Source organism: Triplophysa dalaica, chromosome 7, assembly GCF_015846415.1.
Source record: "Triplophysa dalaica isolate WHDGS20190420 chromosome 7, ASM1584641v1, whole genome shotgun sequence".
Classification (NCBI taxonomy): Eukaryota; Metazoa; Chordata; class Actinopteri; order Cypriniformes; family Nemacheilidae; genus Triplophysa; species Triplophysa dalaica.
In genome coordinates this window covers 17969582-17988961 of record NC_079548.1, presented here as the reverse complement: position 1 = coordinate 17988961, position 19380 = coordinate 17969582, and the positions used below count along the sequence as shown (strand labels likewise).

At 40.4% G+C, this 19380-nt stretch overlaps 1 protein-coding gene across 7 annotated transcripts in view; it reads left to right on the top strand.

Moving 5' to 3' along the window:
- Positions 1-1590: 1590 nt before the first annotated feature.
- The window catches only part of axin1 (axin 1), a 35525-nt gene continuing 17735 nt past the window's right edge, over positions 1591-19380 (top strand). The window contains exons 1-3 of one of the 7 annotated variants that reach the window (XM_056752692.1): positions 1591-1804; positions 8246-8443; positions 12333-13307. In XM_056752692.1, coding sequence (XP_056608670.1) covers positions 12412-13307 — 896 coding nt within the window. In that variant the 5' untranslated portion in view covers positions 1591-1804; positions 8246-8443; positions 12333-12411. Of the gene's footprint in view, positions 1805-5272; positions 5411-8245; positions 8444-10273; positions 10615-10659; positions 11728-11750; positions 12041-12103; positions 12123-12332; positions 13308-19380 lie in introns of those variants that run through there. The other 6 variants (XM_056752694.1, XM_056752693.1, XM_056752696.1 and 3 more) reach the window with 6 other exon arrangements.

Genomic DNA, 19380 nt, shown 5'->3' with positions numbered 1-19380 from the left:
CTTTCCTCTATTCATATTCTTGACTGCTTCCCCCTGCGTAAGGTGTTGGAAATGTCCTATTTGTCCTATATATGAAATTGTGGGATTATAATAACTAGTCCTATAAAGCAAATCTTATCATTGATATTATGTCCGACTGCAACTATATCTATACTGCAGTGAAAATATTTGGTGTATTGATTTAATAATTCTACACATGTAGCCTATTTCAAGTGGGTATGGACATAACAAATGTTGTCTAATGTTGCTGCTTATTTGACTGAAATTCAGTCCAGTGAAAGGACTATACAGTGGGCAATATTTTGATGTCCAAAATAATTTTACTAAACAAAATCAAATTTAGTCAATGTACTAGATTCAATTACATAGTATTGCATTACTGTCTTAGTGTTACATTGTTTGCAAATTGTACCCCAAAACATCCTAAGGTAAGATAAAGATTGTAAGAATAACATAAGTTTGGATGTTAAAATATTAAAATAAACGGTAAGTAAGGACCTGAGATTCATTCACAACTATTCATATACACTTATATTTTGATGCACTTTTATTTTTTTATTTATATCTTTCTTTCTTTTTTACCTTTTGAAAGTTGCAAAAAATATTTATAATAAAAAGTATTTAACCATAAATTGCATCATAAACCAATCGGAAAGATAAATGTATTAAATGTTTTTAAATGCAACATAACGCAGGATTCCCTCCCTCGGTCAAGACCCCCCCACCCGAGTCCCCCCAACATATGAGTCTGTGCACTGTGCTCAGGGGCCACTGAGACTAATAGCCAGCTGCTATTTTGTTGTGACTTTCTTTTCTCAGTAGTCACATAGCTGTTCTTGAAGGCGCAGTATGCGGAATCAGAACTGTCTTTTCAATAACAGTCTGCTGCCGCCCGACGCGACCCCAAAGCCAGCACGATAGGAAGTCCTGAAAACAAGTCGAAGTGCGTGTGGTGAATTTGTTTGAGAGTGGCGGCGCCAATGCAAATGCAAGTGGCAGGCAATACCGAGGATCCTCGCCAGGATGATTTGAATGGAAAATCGGTCATTGTGGAAAGGGTTTGCTGGGTCTGACCCTGGCTGCTACTAGACAAGCAAGTGTGAAATCCAAATGAAAGGTAAGCAGCTGATAACATTACCCAACAAAGGCAATATCATCTTTCCCTGTCTTAACGTTTTCCTTTCCGCCACTCATCTGCCTACATCGTTTTTGTTTCTCATCTCGCTGTGTTTATTTCAGAGAAAAATTGATATTGCTTTTTTAACGTTGTTTTTTTTGTCATGAATTACATACATACAAAGATAATCCATCATGCACATTAAACACTGAAACTGTGTATAGCTGTTTGAAAGGGACGGCTACTCTATGGTCTTTGTGCTTCCCCTTTCATCCTGCTTCGAACGGGCAGCGTGTCGGACAGTGCTGAGCTTTGTTTTTGCCTTTTGAGCTTATAGTTTTTGTATTCGTCAACCCCAGGTTCGTCATGCTTTGTGATAATATTCAGTTCCATTACTCCTGTTTACTTTGCAATTAGGAGCAAATCACTCATGCCTGTGGGGTCTGTTGCCATAGCTACAATAGGGTTCCGAGGTCTATCATCTGGTCCTTGCGTCCACCAATCAGGTTGCAGAGCTGAAGCTGCAACATAAAGTAAAGATGCACATCTTTCAGCAACACAGTAGTAAGAAACAGAAAGAGATTCATGAGTATAAGAAAGTACTCTGGGTTGGCAAGCAGGCGACTGCGCCCAGTCATGGCGGACAGCAGAAATCACAGCGGAGGAGACACCCAGCAGGAGAGGCAGGTGAGAGCATCAACCATTTTGAGACTTCACTCACATTATTGTTCTTGTAGACTACTCCGTGAAATGTGTCGGAGATGGTGGTCAAGAAGATTACTGCGCCTAACGCGTAACAGTAAAAATAAACGCTGATAATTTTGGAGCCTGCTAAATCCAGGATGCTAGTCCAGGGCGTCGGGAAAATAAAAGCGAGAAAAAACAGCACGGCCGTTGTTTTCAATATCATTGTCGATGCCGCTTCAGATCAATTTTTCCAAACCGCGATCAAAGAACTCCAGCTGGGCTCTTGTTCAGTTTTCGTACGTTTTTCTGTTAATTTGAAAATGGGAGGAATTGGTCCGCAAAGTTCCTTCGATTGCTCCGAGTATGCATATGTCCGCATCTTTTGTGTTTGCATGTGTGTCTGTATGAAACTGGCCTAGATTAATCATAGCACTCTAAATCTCATTACTTGGAACATCTGAGGGAACGCTGTCTTTAAAGGGCTCTTTGGAGGGGGCTTTCAAATCGGGCCTTCATCAGATCAAAGGCCTCAGATCTGGGATGAATATTTGTCCTCGGCGGATATATTTTGAGCCAATCAAGTATGGTCAGAGAATCCACGATTTGGTGAAGCACAGCAGCACGGGCTCCACGTCCACGGCGAATCCCTACCAAGCGGTCCGTGAGCCTGTCGATATCACAGCATATGATGTCCAAAGAAGACCCCTGGTAACAGAGAGGGGGCTGGGTGGAAAGCGCGTGGATAAAGAAAGATCGACGGAGGACCATCGTCAACTAAACTCAATTGTACTTAAAGATGGCGGCCGGGCATGCCGCAGACTGCGTAACGCAAGACCCTATCCGTTGAGAGACGATCAGGATAGCCTGCATTTAGGAACAACTAAAAAGTTGTTCTTTCGCACGCTGAGGTAACCTTACGAGATGTGTGGCATAGAATGTTTAGCATCATTTGTGTTGCCAGTGGTTTCGTCTTCCTCCTCGTTGCATTGTTTGTCGGTGTCTTTATTGTTCGCGTCTCGTAGTCTCGCCTCCCTTACGGCCCTCTCGCTTTCAAAGACGGTGCATCAATTGTTACGACCGCTTGCTGTGCATTTCCAGCTCATAGTATTGGTGATAATAACAAGGTTTTAAGCTTCTCTGACTGTGCATTTGTTAGAGTTCGATCGTCGACAGACTACGGCTATGGCTAGTTGTAACCCCGTCATTAGCGCAACAATGTTTGCTGACTAAACAAGTAGCTAAATTTCACATTTTGTGCGTGTTTGCGAATGGAAACTTTAATCAGTAGTTCAACCCAAGCAACAAACTATTTAATCCTCTGTGCCTAATCCACTCTTGGCCTTGTTAGTCTCGATTTATTCAGCTATGACAAAAGCTATCAGCAGGACTCCAGAGTGCATTCTGACAGTCTTTAGATAACACCTTTCTCCCAAGACTTCCAAGCGCTAAAAAGAGCAGCTTATCAATACACCAAAGGCACTTTCTCTTTATGACGTCCCAATCATTCAAACATAAATCTGCTTTTCTTCAGCAGACCCTCGTTCTCTTTGTTTCATGGTGCTCCCAGCCCGACCGTTTCGGGCATGTGCTTCTTTGTCTATTGTGGGTTGTATCTTCAAAATCTCACTTTCCCTCATAACTCAAAGCCTTATTATTCCACTTTTTACAGAAGCGCTAAAAGGAACCTTGAAGTAACTTATTTGAAGGAATAATTATCTTTTGTAGAAATGAGAAGAGCAGCACTCAGCTTTAACATCTAAATGGGCTATTGTCAACTGATCAGGCCCCTCAAAGATAAGCCTATTTCAAGCACAGCCTACAAGGAGGGTAAATGTGCATTGGCAGCTGTAGCAAAAACCAACACAGAGGAATGCTCAGCAGAAATGTGTTTTCTTACTCCTGTCAAGATGACTTATATCATGACATCAGAATAAACCCTACATTTTTGGTCGTAATGGTGTGGCGGTTTGCTTTCTTGTTCAAAGGAACGGTTTACATCAACCAAACATTTGTGTGATGATATCTAGAATAATCCATTTTAAATATATATACCATATATATTTATTTGTATTTGTTAACAAAATATACATTTCACTTAAATCAAAGAAACAAACATCTCCCTCTAAACTGATAAGCAGCTAAAGGAACACCTGCTGGAGCAACTCGTTTTCTTCGAATTCTCATTCACCTAATATGGCTGTCATCGCCTTTTTATTGAAAGCTTGAGTTGCATATTAGTCTGTCACAGCCTCTGAAATGGTTAGACCACAGCGGTGCATACAAGAATTGGTGACATGCAGCTGAGAGATCGGAATGTTTTTGTGTCGTTTGGAGGCTTGTTGTTTTGTTATAGTCTTCAGGGACACTGCGGCCAATCGCAGATGCAATGAAGTTAGTGCCTATTGTTTTTAAAAGAAATAGCTATAATGGGAAGCAATGCAGAGCTATGATATCTATCTTACATCAATGAAAGAGTGTTTCTTCAACTCCGTATTTTTCCCTGTGGAGTTTAAGAAAAGCATGGATGTACTGTACATGCGTCACCAGCTGGGATATTTTGTTTCTAAAATACACAATTTAATAATAGGTTTACACTATTCGAAATAATTACAACTTGATTGAACGTAATATATAAAAATAAGCCATAATTACTTGAATTTACTTCATTTTCTTTTACATGTCTCATATTTCATCAAGTTTACTGTCATTTAATTGTATTTATTCTATTTTACACATTAAAGATTTGACTTTTAAAACAACTGTTGCAAAAATTGTCAATGGTAAGAACATTTTCTGACATTTCACTTTTGCTGAAAAGTAATTTAAAATGTGCCCACAGTTGAAGAAACACCTTTAAATATCCATAATATGTTTGACATTTTGTTACATTGTAATGAAAGATAGTTTACCCAACAATAAAAAAACTTCTCTCAACATTTTCTCAACCTCTTGTCATTTAAATTTTGTATGACTTTCATTCTTCCACAGAACACAAAATAAGATATTTTGAAGAAAGTTGGTAGCGAACAGCGCCAACACCCATTTACTTCCATTAAATGGACACAAAACCAATGCAAGTCAATGGGTGCCGGTTACCAACACTATTCAAAATATATTCTTTTGTCTTCTGTGGAAGACAGACAGTCATAAAACTTTGAAATGACAAGAGGACCAGTAATTGTTGGCATTATATATTTTTTTGAGTGAACTATCACTTTATCAAAGAGTCAAATGACTGTGAAAATTACATTCAGATGCCACCGAAAAGATGATGAAAATGTAGTCAACAAGCGTAATAATTAATTTCTTGACAACTTGAGCAAATTAAAACTGTGTATTCTGAGACGCATCTCATTTTTTGGTTGAAGAGGGGTATTGATTTGGTTCTTCTAATGAAACATTCCTTCTGTGATGTTACAGCAGGGGTCCCTGTGGAAGCCCACTCATCTGCTCCTGCGCTTGATACTTGCGAATCTGAGCAGATGGGCCGTCACAAACAATAGGTCTCACGAAAGACTGCCGTGGGCTTGACTTAGCTTATCCCGCTTAGCTCACCAGATGTGAGATTCAGCAAACGGATGGGTGCCGCTGCATGTTTAGTCAGAGGTGATTACAAAATGAAAATAAATGTACCTCAGGCCAAGAATTTATCTGTTTCCTACCATATTTAAAGCATGTTTCATTTTCGCATTCTGTACACCTGCCGGCTTAATGAGAATTTCATACATTTGGGTCCATGTTGCATGTTGTTTTGTTTCTTGCTACACATCATGGTCTGTGCTGTTCATCGTGAGAAGTTTGAATTAATGCAATATGTGTTTCAAGACAGTCAAAATGAGAGCCTTGCATCTTAGTCTTTTTAGAATACTGAGTATTGCATATTTCTTTTTTAATAAGTTTAAATAATTTTAATCAGTAACATGAAAGCAAAGCAGTTTGCTGTATTTAGTTATCTTTGATCAAATATGATTCATCAGACTACACTAGGTCACAGTTACGCTTGAACACAAAGTTTGTGATGACATTGCAAATGAGTAAAAAAAATAGGCACTTTTATGGGCCCGCTATCATGCCATGTGTCACGTACCACAAAGCTCTCATTTGCGTTTATGGTGCGGGATGTCCTTGAAGCTGGAAATTACTCTTGCTGATATAGACAAAGTATAGTGATCCCATGGCAATCCCATTAGTCAGACCTGAAAACCTTTGGAATTTAAAATTATGAGCTGTAAGCATCTGACTAAATATCCCGTATGATTGGTTCATTCAGTCCTTGTTCAATATGATTCAATCCCATGATTCAAACTGCAGTTTCCACGAATGCAATGTCACACTGTATAATATTCAAAAAATATAAGCAAGGGTATTTTGTTATTGCTAGTAGAGAGAATCAGGGAATATTGTAAATGATTAGCCTAAAGCTTTGATATTCTTCGACCTTTGCCAATAACATTTGTATCTTAAAAGAGTCAATTATATTTGAAATTGCATAAACACTGATCTAACTTTCATAAAATTCTGTAAAAGTGTAACAGGAGGTTGAAATTCCATATAAGACGTTTTCAACAGCAACAACATAAACTTTGTGTGGCCCAAACTTAACTTATATAATATTTTTTTTATAAATAAAATCAATAACTGTTGAGTAGTTTAATGTGATTTAAAACAATTAATATACAATTAAAAATGAATATAAATGAATTTTTATATAAATTAAATATAAAAACCAAACACAGACCGTATATGAAACCTTCTATAATGTGATCATAATGTAGGCATTGTGAAAGAAGCATTTTTAAAAAAATATATAAAAGCATATAAAAAATATGACATGTACAGTGACTGCACAGTGAACCCTTTACTGCCTTTAAACTTTAACAGTTGAAACAAATACATGTGGTTTACAGTGTATTTCTCATATGGAGCTTGGGTAACAGCTGCATCGGATCCACAGAGAAAGCCTGTATATTGCTAAAGACAGGAACCTGAAAACACTGAGACATTTATAACTATTAAAAGATAATGTAACTTATAACTGTAAAATGATGCAATTTGATTTATCATAAAAAATGTAAACCCCAAAACCAGGAAGACAATGAGGAAGACAAGCTCACATCATTAGATCAGTAGATTGAGGACTAAATTGTGCATTTACATTAAATTCCATCCATTCAAGCTCATCCTCTCCAGGATCACTGACGGCTGAAACCTATTCCAGCATCTTGAGCCACAGACAGGGTACACTCTGGATAGTATATTATTAAATGTTACATTGTATGTTACAAATTTTACCTTGTCAGCCATAATTTTGTCATACATCTAATTTGACCACATTGCATATCAAATAATACATTAAAACACATGCCGCAGTTGAAAAAAATGCTAAGAATCTGTTCTTGCAGCTGTAAGTGACTCCTGGGTCTTCATTTGAGCCCTCTTTAAAATATAATTTCTTTATCGGACAGCTATTGACAAACTGTTATTTATGCTGGCGAGGAAAGCACTGGACACCATGAGCAAACTTAGTATAAATCAGAGAAGACCTGCTGTCTATTTCTTCATCCTACCAGCTGCTTTGTATAGGAGCAGGTACTTAAGCCGAAAGTGCACCTGTCATGTCATTTGTCTAAGAGTTCCAAGGCCACTCAACAGGTAGCAGAATGGCAGCTACAGCTGCCTGTCACAACGTACATCAAACTTCACGCAGCAGGCCTGCCGAACACAGCTGTCAAATGATTCCAATAGTTTCCTCTGGGACTGTGACTTTCACTTGTATGTAAAAGAACAATTATAGAACAATCTGACACTCATCCATACGACATTAACCTCTGGTTGCAGTTTTCCTAATGGCTTTCTGCTCGCCTCCTCGGTCCTCTCGTGAATGTCTTTGAGCAATTACTAAATGCACTCCCAATCCGTACAATCTCTCCAAACCGTTTCCAAACACCTCTATTTCATGCTATTTACCCCTTGATTGTTTCCAAGTGGTTGCTCAGAGGTTGTGCACTGAGCTGGTATGCACCCATGGCCATGTGTTGGCTCGTGGTGGGGGGCCCAGTAATCAAAGCCAGGTCTCAGGAAGGGCAAGGATAGATCTGAGTTTGCAGCTGCTGATGCCATCTGATTTGAACACTGGCCCAGCAGTCCTTATGCTATTCACTAGCCCATACACGGAGGAATATACATAGTCATTTGACTGTAAAACTTTATTTAAAATACAAATCCTCCCTGTATACCAACAAATACAAGGGAACCAACCATTGATTGAAATGGTGAGGGAATCAATGTCACTATGAAGTAATGTAGCCAAAACCTGTATCGGTATGTTTCGTAAACAAGGAATGTTTAAAACGTGCATTTCTTAAACAAATAAGAAACCTCTGTATTGTTAAACGATAATATTCAAGAGTGATGTTATAGATTTTCCAACCTGTGTTTCAGATTCGGATGGACGCAGTAAGTAACCTGGAATGGACAGATTTGTTGAGGACACCCAGCTTGGTTTCTGTGAAAAAACAGAGGATGCAGTTTTTACTGGAACTTGATTTATTTAATGATACTGAAATGGAATCTTCTGTCGATGGATGGAGAGTTGGGGGATGCCAGAAAACGCAAGACAGAAAAATACGATTTCGCCAGGTAATGCATTTTACTTTTCATTCTTAAAGACTTAATTAAATTGGGTAATATACCTTTGAGTGATGTTACTAAAAGTGTTCTTGTTCGTGAATAGATGTGCATGTACGTTACTAACCGAAGCAGATTACGCATTGTAATGTAAAATTATATGAGAAAATTGTGTTATTTCATGTAATTGTCGATATTGTTGCCTTTTAAATGTCCAGTGTGCTATTTTTTGGAGGATCTTTTGAAAGAAATGCAATATAACATACATAACTATGTCTTCAGAGGTCTATAAAGACCTTACATAATGAAGCGTTATGTTTTTATTACCTTAGAATGAGTTATTTCTATCTACATTCACCGAGGGTTTCCTTACATGGAAATCACCATGTTGTTTCTACAGTAGCCCTAAACGGACAAACTGCTCTACAGAGGGTGTTTTGTAAATACGTTATCTTCTTGGCAAAGAAGCGAAAAGGTGACGACATTTTAGTACTGTGTCAGCCTCCGTAGTGCTTCATAAAGGAGGTGTGAGTGATGGAGAGAGAAGTAGGTTCGGAACCTCACCACTAGATGCCGCTAAATTTCACACACTGGACCTTTAAAGACAGAAATGTCTTTTTGTTGTATTATAGCAAAGATATAGTTTTGAGAGCCTTCCAAGCATTTATTTAGCCCATAAATATGACAGCTCGGACATGTAAATAATTTGAAATTCTCTTTTGCTGTACCCAAAAACATACAGCACATACACTCGCCACGTCACCAAGCTTTTTGGTGTGTCAGGTTTTAAGATGAAGTCATTTGGACAAGGCCCCATCTTGATCTTGAACAATTTGTTATATGCCATAAAATTCACGGTTCCACACAAACGGCTCTTTCATTTTCAGATGAGCTAATCAAATCAAGTCATAAAAAGGAGGAACGGGACTGTACATTCCAAAGGCCTTTGATCTTTTCACAATGAATCCACGAGATTACATGCCTGATTATATCCAGGTGTTGAGTCATAACTTCAGAGGATTGGAGCATACAAAGTAATATTCGTCTTTAAGGCCTGCTAATTTTTTCAAAGCAAGCTCCTTTTAACACTATATGACCTGCAGTCATAAGACACGATTGCCCTCGTTGAACTTTCCCATAAATCTGGAACTACCTTCGACATATCATCTGCATAGGCTTTTGATACTCTCGCACAACAATTCAGACATATCTCTTAACTCAATACTCTATTCTTAACTTTCCTTTCTAAACTCAACTTCAGTCTTTGTTCCTGCGGGGTGAACAAGGGGCTAAAAAAGGAAGCGGGAACAAAAACCTTTTTTTCTTGTGAGACTTGTGGGGTTTGACTGTAGAAACTTGTGTGTATAAAAGGATTATAATGATGCATACCTACCGCCGCATGCTTTTTCGTGACTGAAAGAAACGGAGTTTAAATCTCCTGCATTCTTTTTCATTTCAGCTTACTTTCATGTTTTGGCAGATGGAGAGATACAGTCCAAAATGTGCCCGTGATTGTAATCTCATCCCACATTGACTTGTGGAGGCTGTTTCGTAGTCATGTTTTAGTGTATGCTGAGATCAGAAGCATTACATGAAATCGCATTTCTTTACGGTTAAGTAAAATGTAAGACTGTTAAAGATGTTGAGATGAGATGTTGGCAGACTTTATTTACACCAAGCACATTCTGAAACAAAAAACGTTGCTAGTAAATGATGAAAGTTGGATATGGTAATAAGGTGGTCACATGATGGCTGTGTAATGTGCGTCATTGCTACAGACAGAAGAATCATTTCTTCATAGAACACTGGCTAAGCCGGGGCGCAGTTGTCTCTTCTTATTCAAACTAGGTGACGAAATGTCATACATAATGTATATTATATAACGTTTTTACAGCAAACTATAGAAGTGGATAGGTTTCCTCGCCTTTATCTTTTCTGGCGGCAGTACGCTCTCTGTCCGCGCGCGGCGCTGCACATCTCTGTTCCTCTCTCTCTCTCTCTCTCTCTCTCTCTCACTCGCACACGGGCACAGGAGTGTGAGAGACAGCCATGGAGAGGTGGAGAAGCGACTGTTTTCTTTGTTATTTTTAAACTCCGAGATCCGCATCGATGACACGATTCGCATCTACTCGCGTACAACGCTGTTCCCGATGCGCTCGGAAACGGAAAGCAGGTTCTCACAGGTAGAGTACGGGCCACTTTTTTCTCCTCCGGGCTCGGGTGTAATGGGGGTTTGCGGTAGCGGAGAGAGAGAGAGAGAGATGAAACGTGCCGTTTTCGCTGCTCGCCTTTGAATCACGCGCTCGGTTACAAACCTCTCGCGCTGGGTTTTCGATGTCGGATTATCGGCTCGCGACGCAAGCGAGGGCGGGTGCGCCAGCGTTGATCGGGATGCGCGTGTTGGAGTGTGAAAATCAGTGTTGCAAAGTTGCATACTATTCGCTGGGCTGCGGAAGGGCCTGGCTATGTGTGTGTGTGTATGGAGTTTGTTTCTTACTTCCCCCTCCCCCATCCGCTCCTGCTGCTGAGGCCGAGACATGAATGCGATGAATGTGGGGCTCACTTCAAAGCAAATCGGGAGGGCAGCGAAAGGGGTGTTGTAATGTCGTTAGGGGAGGAAAAAACGCACCGAGAGTGGAAGCGATCTGCTTTTAGGTTCCCGATTTTCACGATGTACCGGCGCATACGTGAGATGAACGTAGATCGGTGTTGATAATGATTAAAGATAGTGTGCTTTAACAACGTGTTCTCGCACTAGTTGAGTCGGATCGCTTTAGTTGCAGCGGAGCTAGCTAGCTAGCAATGTCGGCTAACGCGCTCGAAGATGGTGAAAGTGTTTTTGGCCGTCTGTGTTCACTTCTTTGGGAAGGTCTCGCGCCGCACGTACTTCCTCTCCTCGCTCGTTGTGTTTATTTCTGATGTTTTTGCTTTTCATCGCATTTGTTTTAGTCACTTACGTTACAGGAGGTTGTTTTGCACGTAGCTGCTAGCGTCGGAATCGCTGCTTCGCTTTACTATCGCAGTGGTAAACGGGGATCTGTTTTTCGAAAGCTCCGCTTTTCTCCGCGATGGTTTTATTGTGGTGGGGTGATCATTTCGTTTCGCGCGTGTGTTTATTTTTGATGCTGGATTCGCCAGCTAACGGATCGTGATTGTAGCTTCCTTAAAGTTGGTGCCGTTAAAGTTATTGTTAGGCTTGGACGAGGATAGCTCAAGGCTTCTTTTCTCCAGATCAGATCTGTTTGGCAGGTTTTAAGGTCGAATCTTGAAATTGTTGGATTTATGGCCTGTCACGGGTGAGTTAAAGAGTGTTTGTGTTATGATGGTTTGCCTTTTTTGCTATCTTTGATTCAATATAGATGCACAGGGCCTCTGTTGATGGTGCTTTGCAGGGTTAATTAAACCTAAATAGCAGTGAAAACGGATACGTTCACCGTAACGTCGTCCTATATAACGTTAACTATGTGATGTGACGTGAGTGCTTCAAACTTGGATTGAAACTATATAGACTTTTAATCATTTTCTGCTATCCACAAGTCGTATTTTCTGTAGTGGTATAAAATAGTTCCTACCTTTTATTAGTTGATGCGGGGCAGATTGTGAGAGACACGTTATCACGTGACCTGATGTGCGTCAACGAGCAGTTTTGTGCAGTTTTTTTAAAGTCAAATTTCATCTTATAATAAATAAGGTATAGAATAATAGCAATATCGATTATATCAAATCCATTGTGTTATTTTTGTCATGTGCGCTCTTTTGTGTGGGTGTACTGGTCGATATATTCTCACTCTGAATTTAATGTAAAATAAAGATAAGCTTATTTTTCTATTATCGGCATTCGGTTGTGTTACAGGAGGGCTCAATGTGTCACCCCTTTAATGCGTCTTTTTCTTTCCTACAGGAGGAATTCTTTTGCAGTGGTATTAAAAGAAGTCTGGATATAAACTTTCTGGCTCGTGTGCTGTACTGGGACGGGGTGCATGGACACTGTGAGAATGAGCGTAAACAAGAAGGGCTGTTATCTGGCAGACCCGGGTGGCAGCTTCACTGAGGAATCCCCCAGACCCCCGGTGCCCGGGGAGGAGGGCGATCTGGTGTCCAGCGATGGGCGGCCGTACAGCCACAGTTTTTACTCCTCCAAGAGCGAGAGCCTCAAGAACGAGGCCTCCATAGCTACGCCCAGAAGGCCCGACCTGGATCTGGGCTATGAGCCCGAGGGCAGCGCCTCGCCGACGCCCCCCTACCTGAAGTGGGCTGAGTCGCTGCACTCTCTCCTGGATGATCAAGACGGCATCCACTTGTTTAGGACTTTCCTCAAACAGGAGGAATGCGCCGACATGCTGGACTTCTGGTTCGCCTGCAGCGGCTTCCGGAAGCAGGAGACGAAGGAGGGCAATGAGGAGAAGATGCTGAAGCTAGCGAAAGCCATTTACAAAAAGTACATATTGGATAACAACGGCATCGTCTCGAGACAGATCAAACCGGCCACCAAAAGCTTCATCAAGGACTGTGTGATGAAGCTTCACATCGATCCCGCCATGTTCGACCAGGCTCAGACTGAGATTCAGACTATGATAGAGGAAAACACCTACCCTTTGTTTTTGAAGTCTGACATATATTTGGAATACACCAGGACGGGTGGGGAAAGTCCTAAGCTGTTCAGTGACCAGAGCTCGGTGTCGGGGAATGGCAAAGTCTTGCCGGGCTGCTTGCCGACTCTGCACGAAGACATGGAATGGCGGTGCGACCAGGGCCAGGAAGAGGACCTGGATAGTGACCCCAACCCGAGCAACAGGCTGACCCAGAAGCTGCTTATGGAAACCGTGCCTCAGCGGGTGGCCAGCAGTAAGAGATATCAGGACAACCTTGAGTACAGGTAAACCCCAGCATCTTTGAAAAGCCTCTCTCTCTCTCCTTCCTGTCTGCTTCTTTCCTCTCCCTTTTCCTGGTGCAGGCACAGTTAGAAGCAAAAGATAAAAGGAGAATCTGAGTTAAGCGCAGCCCTCCACAGGAGATGAGAGGAATGCAGTATAGGCAGAAACCTCTAAGTAACTGTGACTGTGGTTGCGAGACAGATACCGGGACGCAGCGGTGTCTTTACCTACTGCGAGTTGGTGCAAGTGGGTTCTCTTTGTGTTCTCCATGCAGGTGTCTCTTGAATGGCAGCCTTTTGAGGAAGAATAAAGGTTTCTTTAGGAGAACCGCAACATGAATTCTCTTTAGAATGTGCACAAAGGCGAAACCGGATTGAATATTAGCAAAAAAGTAAAAAATGCATACAGTCTGAAGAAAGGTTTAGGTGTACCGAGGGCTCCAGGTATTTTTCGTTTGTCTGACTTAATGCCCACAGCTTTATGTTTAGATCGCTGCTTCCCTTTGTCCGTACCGCCCCGTTCAACCCGCAGAATGTGAATATCGAAATGTTTGTTTCAGGGATTGTGTTTGGTAATGAAGTTTCGTGCTCAGACATTCCTAAGGCATTCCTCGCCACCGGTTGTGATGGCCCATTGTGCACTTTAGCGCTAGGAATTCTGGTTCGTATCGTGCATCGCGCAGACATCGTTTAATCTGCAGAGGCTGGTTTTTAAGCCGTGCTGTGAAATTTACAGCGAATCACTTGATGCATCAGAGCCTCGAGTCCCTCCATACGAGCGAAATGGGATTTGAGATGTGACTGCTAAATACTTTAATCCTTGTCCTGCTGGAATAGAAAGCTGTGCATGTGGGCCTTTGAACAGTCACTGAAGAAGATTACAAAGCTTTCGGTGATTTAAAGCAAATATCGACAGGTGCTTTCAAGTTGATGTTTTCTAAAATGCGTTACAGTGATTTTACCACACTTATGCGAGTGTCTGAACCCCTTGATCGTGCTACAATCACTCTGAGCACTGTTTCGTGTGGTGTGTCATGTAAAATGGCAGCAGTAGCTGTGTAAGTTGCGAGACGTCTCAAAGTTTTTCAAGATGACTGGTTGACAGAATGGTATCTTTTCTTTTGCATCATGTATGCAAATGAATAAAAAAAATTTGTTTGTTGAAAGTAATTTCATATCGTTCTAAAATCTAATTAAACAAACTGCTTAGAAGATTGGCAAATATATTTAAAGGGATGGTTCTGTAAATTTGATTCTCACCCTCTTGTCATTTCCATCATGTATGACTTTCTTGTTCTGTTACCAACATTCTTCGAAACATCCTCTCTTGTGTTCTGCAGAAGACATACAGGATTAAAATGACTGGAGGATGAGTAAATGATGAGAGAATTTTCATTGTCAGGTGAACTATCCCTTTAACAGCAGAATTCTGTGATTGATCAAAATCAAGTATTCAAGAGCTGTTGAATAAAAAAAGTGTCAATGTAAAATAATTATGAAGTTGTGATAGTAATCATTCATACATATTTGGAAGGTAACGATTTGTAAGTTCATCGTTTGTGGTTGCCAAGCAACGGAGCGATTTGAACAATGTGCTGTCAATGCCGTGTGTTTATTGGCATTTTACAATGCCTTCGAGTCCACCTCATTCTATCCGAATATAGACTAAAGACTATCAGTTTGATATTACGAATTTCGGAGTGCAGTGTCTTTTTTCTTTTATCAAAGCTAAAGCTTAAATTCTAAGCAGGCATGAAGGAGCGAGCGGAGGATTTACACAGCCTGATTTAGCCTGTGTAAAATGCTCAGGCATACATTGTGTTCCTCTGCTCTGATGTGCTGAACTGCTCTGTGTTCTCCGCTGGCACTCCTCCCGCAGAAGAGATTGAAAATTGTGGAAATCGAGCCCTAGAAGTTGACCCAGTTTTCTCTCAACTGTCTGAGACGAGCCTTGACATCTGGTGATGATGCAGTAACCCTGTTCTGTCCAAAATCTCAGCTTTTAGACGTGCAGGTGAGCTGTAAGCACGGGACACATCCCCATGAGTTTTGCAAAAGGATGAGCGTCTCTTCTCGAGATTGTTTTCCTGTGGCTTTTTACTTTTTTGACTTGCGTCTTCTACCAGTAGTGCACGTTTAGCATTAGGAGGGCTCCGTTTGGCATTTTAATTTTTTGAAAACTGTTAAAGCGTACCTTTTAACAAGCCATAACATGACTAAATGAAAGGCTGATATTCATAAACCACAGAAACACGCTCCACCCAGCTGAACGTATGTTCCATCGCCTCTGGACCTGATGTGTTTTTAATTAGCGGGAGCATTGGATATGCGAAGTTGTTCTCGAATGATTTTTTCATTAGGCCTACATGAAGTTTTTGGCTAGGATTACAGAAAGACGCAACGTTTATTTTTTAAATAGCCTTTTAGGTCATCGCTTTAGGGTTTTATGCATTTAAATGTTGCAGGAGTCATATGTCTTTTATTTGTTAGCAAATGAGAGTAAGAGAGGGAATTCAGAAGTTTAGGATGAGAGCATACTCCTAGTTAGTTTTGTGTTACTGATCATCTGTGATCTGTAATGTTCACCAAGTGTTTGACTGAAAGTTAAACCATGTGGACTTTACAGAGAGCTGAGCTTAAAAGTCTCTGGCCCGGTTTTCAAGCGGCGTTCTGTGCTTGAGCAACAAACAAGAAACACATTTATTTTTTTCTAAACTAACGTATTAAAGAAAGGAAATGAAATGTCTAATTTGCCATTGAAAACAAAACTAAACTATTTTAATTGCTGCAACAGAATATAGGGGCTCCTTAACCCTTTAAAACCGGATGCCTCGTCGCCGACGCTTTTAACCAAGCGGTAGTCATTTAACCGTAACTCTTCAACCATTTAAGCTATTCCAAAACAATTGAATCGCTTCTAAAAGTAGACAAATTGAACTTTGTGAACATGTATATATTACGGTTATCACTTGCGTTAAGGGCTGTCACGATAAAATTTATGCACAGCTTTTGAGTGAAATATGGGAAAATGCTGCTACATCCGATGGCCAGAGGGCGCTCTCGAGCAGAAACTCCAAATACGCACTGTTGCAGAAGAAGACCATAACACCTTATAGAATGTTGGAAATGCCTAATGACATTGTTTTATCACTGTTACTCAAGCCTCATCAGGTATTTTTATGATAATAAAGTATATTTATAATGATCATGTTTGACGGGTGTTGCTTTTTCAAATGAACATTATAAGCGATTTAAACTCGCACTGGTTTTAGGTCGAGCAGCATTTCTTACTGATCCCAGAGCCTTTCTTCACGGACAAGCTATGCATAAAAAAAAAATAGACACATTGCATTTCGCATGCAGCCCTACTTGCGTTTCATAAGGCATTTGCTGCAGTTTTCGTGGAGAGCGGTAGAGGGCAGATATGAACAGGGAGTGGCTGGATGCGACAGATTAGAGAGTCTTTGAGCAAGTAAAATCAAATCAAAATAGGCAACCCAAAAATGGCGCAGAGGAAATATACAACGATATGCATTTTGATCATGAAACTGATGGTGTTCGAGACTCTTCTGACCCGGAGTCTGCATATTCAGAATATGCTGTGGGTGTCGATCCAGACGTGGATTGGCAAGTAAATGTTGTCTCATGAGAAATATCTGTAAAATGGGCTTGGATTTGTATTGATGCGTGTAAGCTCGTATGTGCGCACAAGTAACGTTATGCATGGACATACGCAGTGCATGTGTATATCTGAGTTTGTGCATGCATGCATTTGTGCATGCATGCATTTATGCATGCATATGTCAAGGCATGTGTATGTGTTTTTGTATGCATTCATTTGACACTAAAAATACTTTTTTGCCTGTACTAGAGTATATTCTTCATGTCTGATGTGCTAGATTATTTCGTTCTTTAGTTTTTTTGACAATGTCTAAATAATAATCAGTAAAATTCATTCCTGTTGCTCAGTGGTAAGATCATTGCGCTAACAACGCAAGGTCGTGGGTTCAATCCTAGGGGATTGCACATACTTGGAAACAAAAATGTATAGGATAATGCAATGTAAGTCTCTTAGGATAAAAGCATCTGCCAAATGCATAAATGTAAAAAATTATTTCCGTTGTTTTATTTTTGTCTATATAAATTCTATTAACAAACTCACAACACACAATAATGGTTTAAACCCTTATGTTATCGAAAGACAGTTGTTTTACAAAAAAAAAACCTTATACGTTGCACATGGTGATAGGACAGTGTGTTAGAATTTGACAGTCAAAAGAACAAAATCTGTGAAAACAACATATTTTCCCTCAAGGCTCTGAAGGGTTAATCTGCACTCCAGTGCACTTGACAATCAAACTATGCTAGCACCTGAACCACAAACAAAATTCCTCAAATATTTTTCTAAATTAACTTAATACAGACATTAAACAAAATATAATTCGCCATTATAACAATTTTAATGTGATGCACGGCACTTCCGGCTCGCGGCTTTAATGTTCTCCATTAAAAGTTTATAAATTCTGAACATGTCGATTGTCCATATTGCACCAAACTGCAATACTTCACTCCCTTGGGTCTGCAGCAACACATCAGCTATGCGTGAAGTCGATTGGATGAACGGTTCTCCACATAATAAAAATGCAAACCGACGGAAAGACACAGAGATTCCTGCCTTTATTGGAGACAAGAAAATGGTCAGCCCCCTCCCTCCAAAGCACTGTATAGCATGCACAAAATTGATAAACTAAGCTTCTTGGTCATCTTTGATTATACTTAGGGGGCTGTTGAATGGCTCATTGTGATTGGCTAGCGAACATTCCTAGGGTGTTTTTCAGGAAGCGCATGCCTATAAAGTAGTTCCAGATCTGTTAACCATGTAGTTTCATTACACTGCGGCAAATTTAACTAAATGATGTTATTATACAGTAGCCTACTGACCACCACAGAATGCAGACAAACCGAAACACGCAGGAAATCATTAGAATATATAAAAAATACCCAATTAATTTTTTATTTGAGATTTACAAGCGATGAAATCAAATTGCACATTAGTCTCGTGTGAACTTGTGTCTTGGTTACAACCAGATCTCAAACTGCAACAAAAGAGGGAGATCTGACGCAGCACTTAAATAAATTCTTTCTGTAATCATTTTTTTTTTCAAAATCGAGGGCGGTTCGTCCATTGCCTACTCCGTTTTTGGACTTCAGCTCTCACAGTTTGTGGTTCCCAAACTATCAATTGAGGAAAGTCACTTGTAGGGTTGTTCCGATTGACGATACTATCATGTATCGACGATAGTCAGACATTTTGCCGATTTCTGCACATGCGAGAGCTTGTAATGTGCGCTACTTTGGCTTTTTATCGCACCAGACAGAGATTGTAATGTGCAGGGTCTAAGTTTTCTGCACTTGTTAGAGCTTGTAATGCGTTTTTGCAACGTTAGCTTTAGTTTTTTGTCCACAAATCCATCTTGTCATAAATAACTGTTTAAATTTGCCCCGTCCCTTGATACGATCACGTATCAGCGATTCACAGGCTGGCGATAGAACGATCTAACTAAAGAGAATATTGGCCAACACTAGTAACTTGGCGGTTGCGATGCATTACACCAACAGTTTTTTCCTATGACTAAAAATGTCACTTGTTCAGTGGTTTACGCGTTTTTGTGCTGGACAATGTATGCACAAGTAAGCACCACGAGCTAGGATGATGCACGCATCTGCAGTCGTGGCTCTCTGTCTTCCGCAAATACGACTTGTGTGAGCAACGGGACATGATGATAAAGTGGCGCATTCTGCATTTTCCATAAATTTCAAATGTTAATGGTACTTAAACAATACACAACCTCCGCAAGCATTTTTTAATTTCTTCCAAAAGTGATGGGGACATGTCCCACCCGTAAATTATGCATATTTAACCAAACATTTATTTCTTAGCACCAAAAGCAACATAAAATAATTAAAGAAAGGGTGTTGGGCTCCGCTGTCGTACGGCAAGCAATCGCTCAAAGAAACAGCACAATTTTTGTTCCCTGCGTCCGACAATTAAATGTCAGTTATGCTAGACACACCC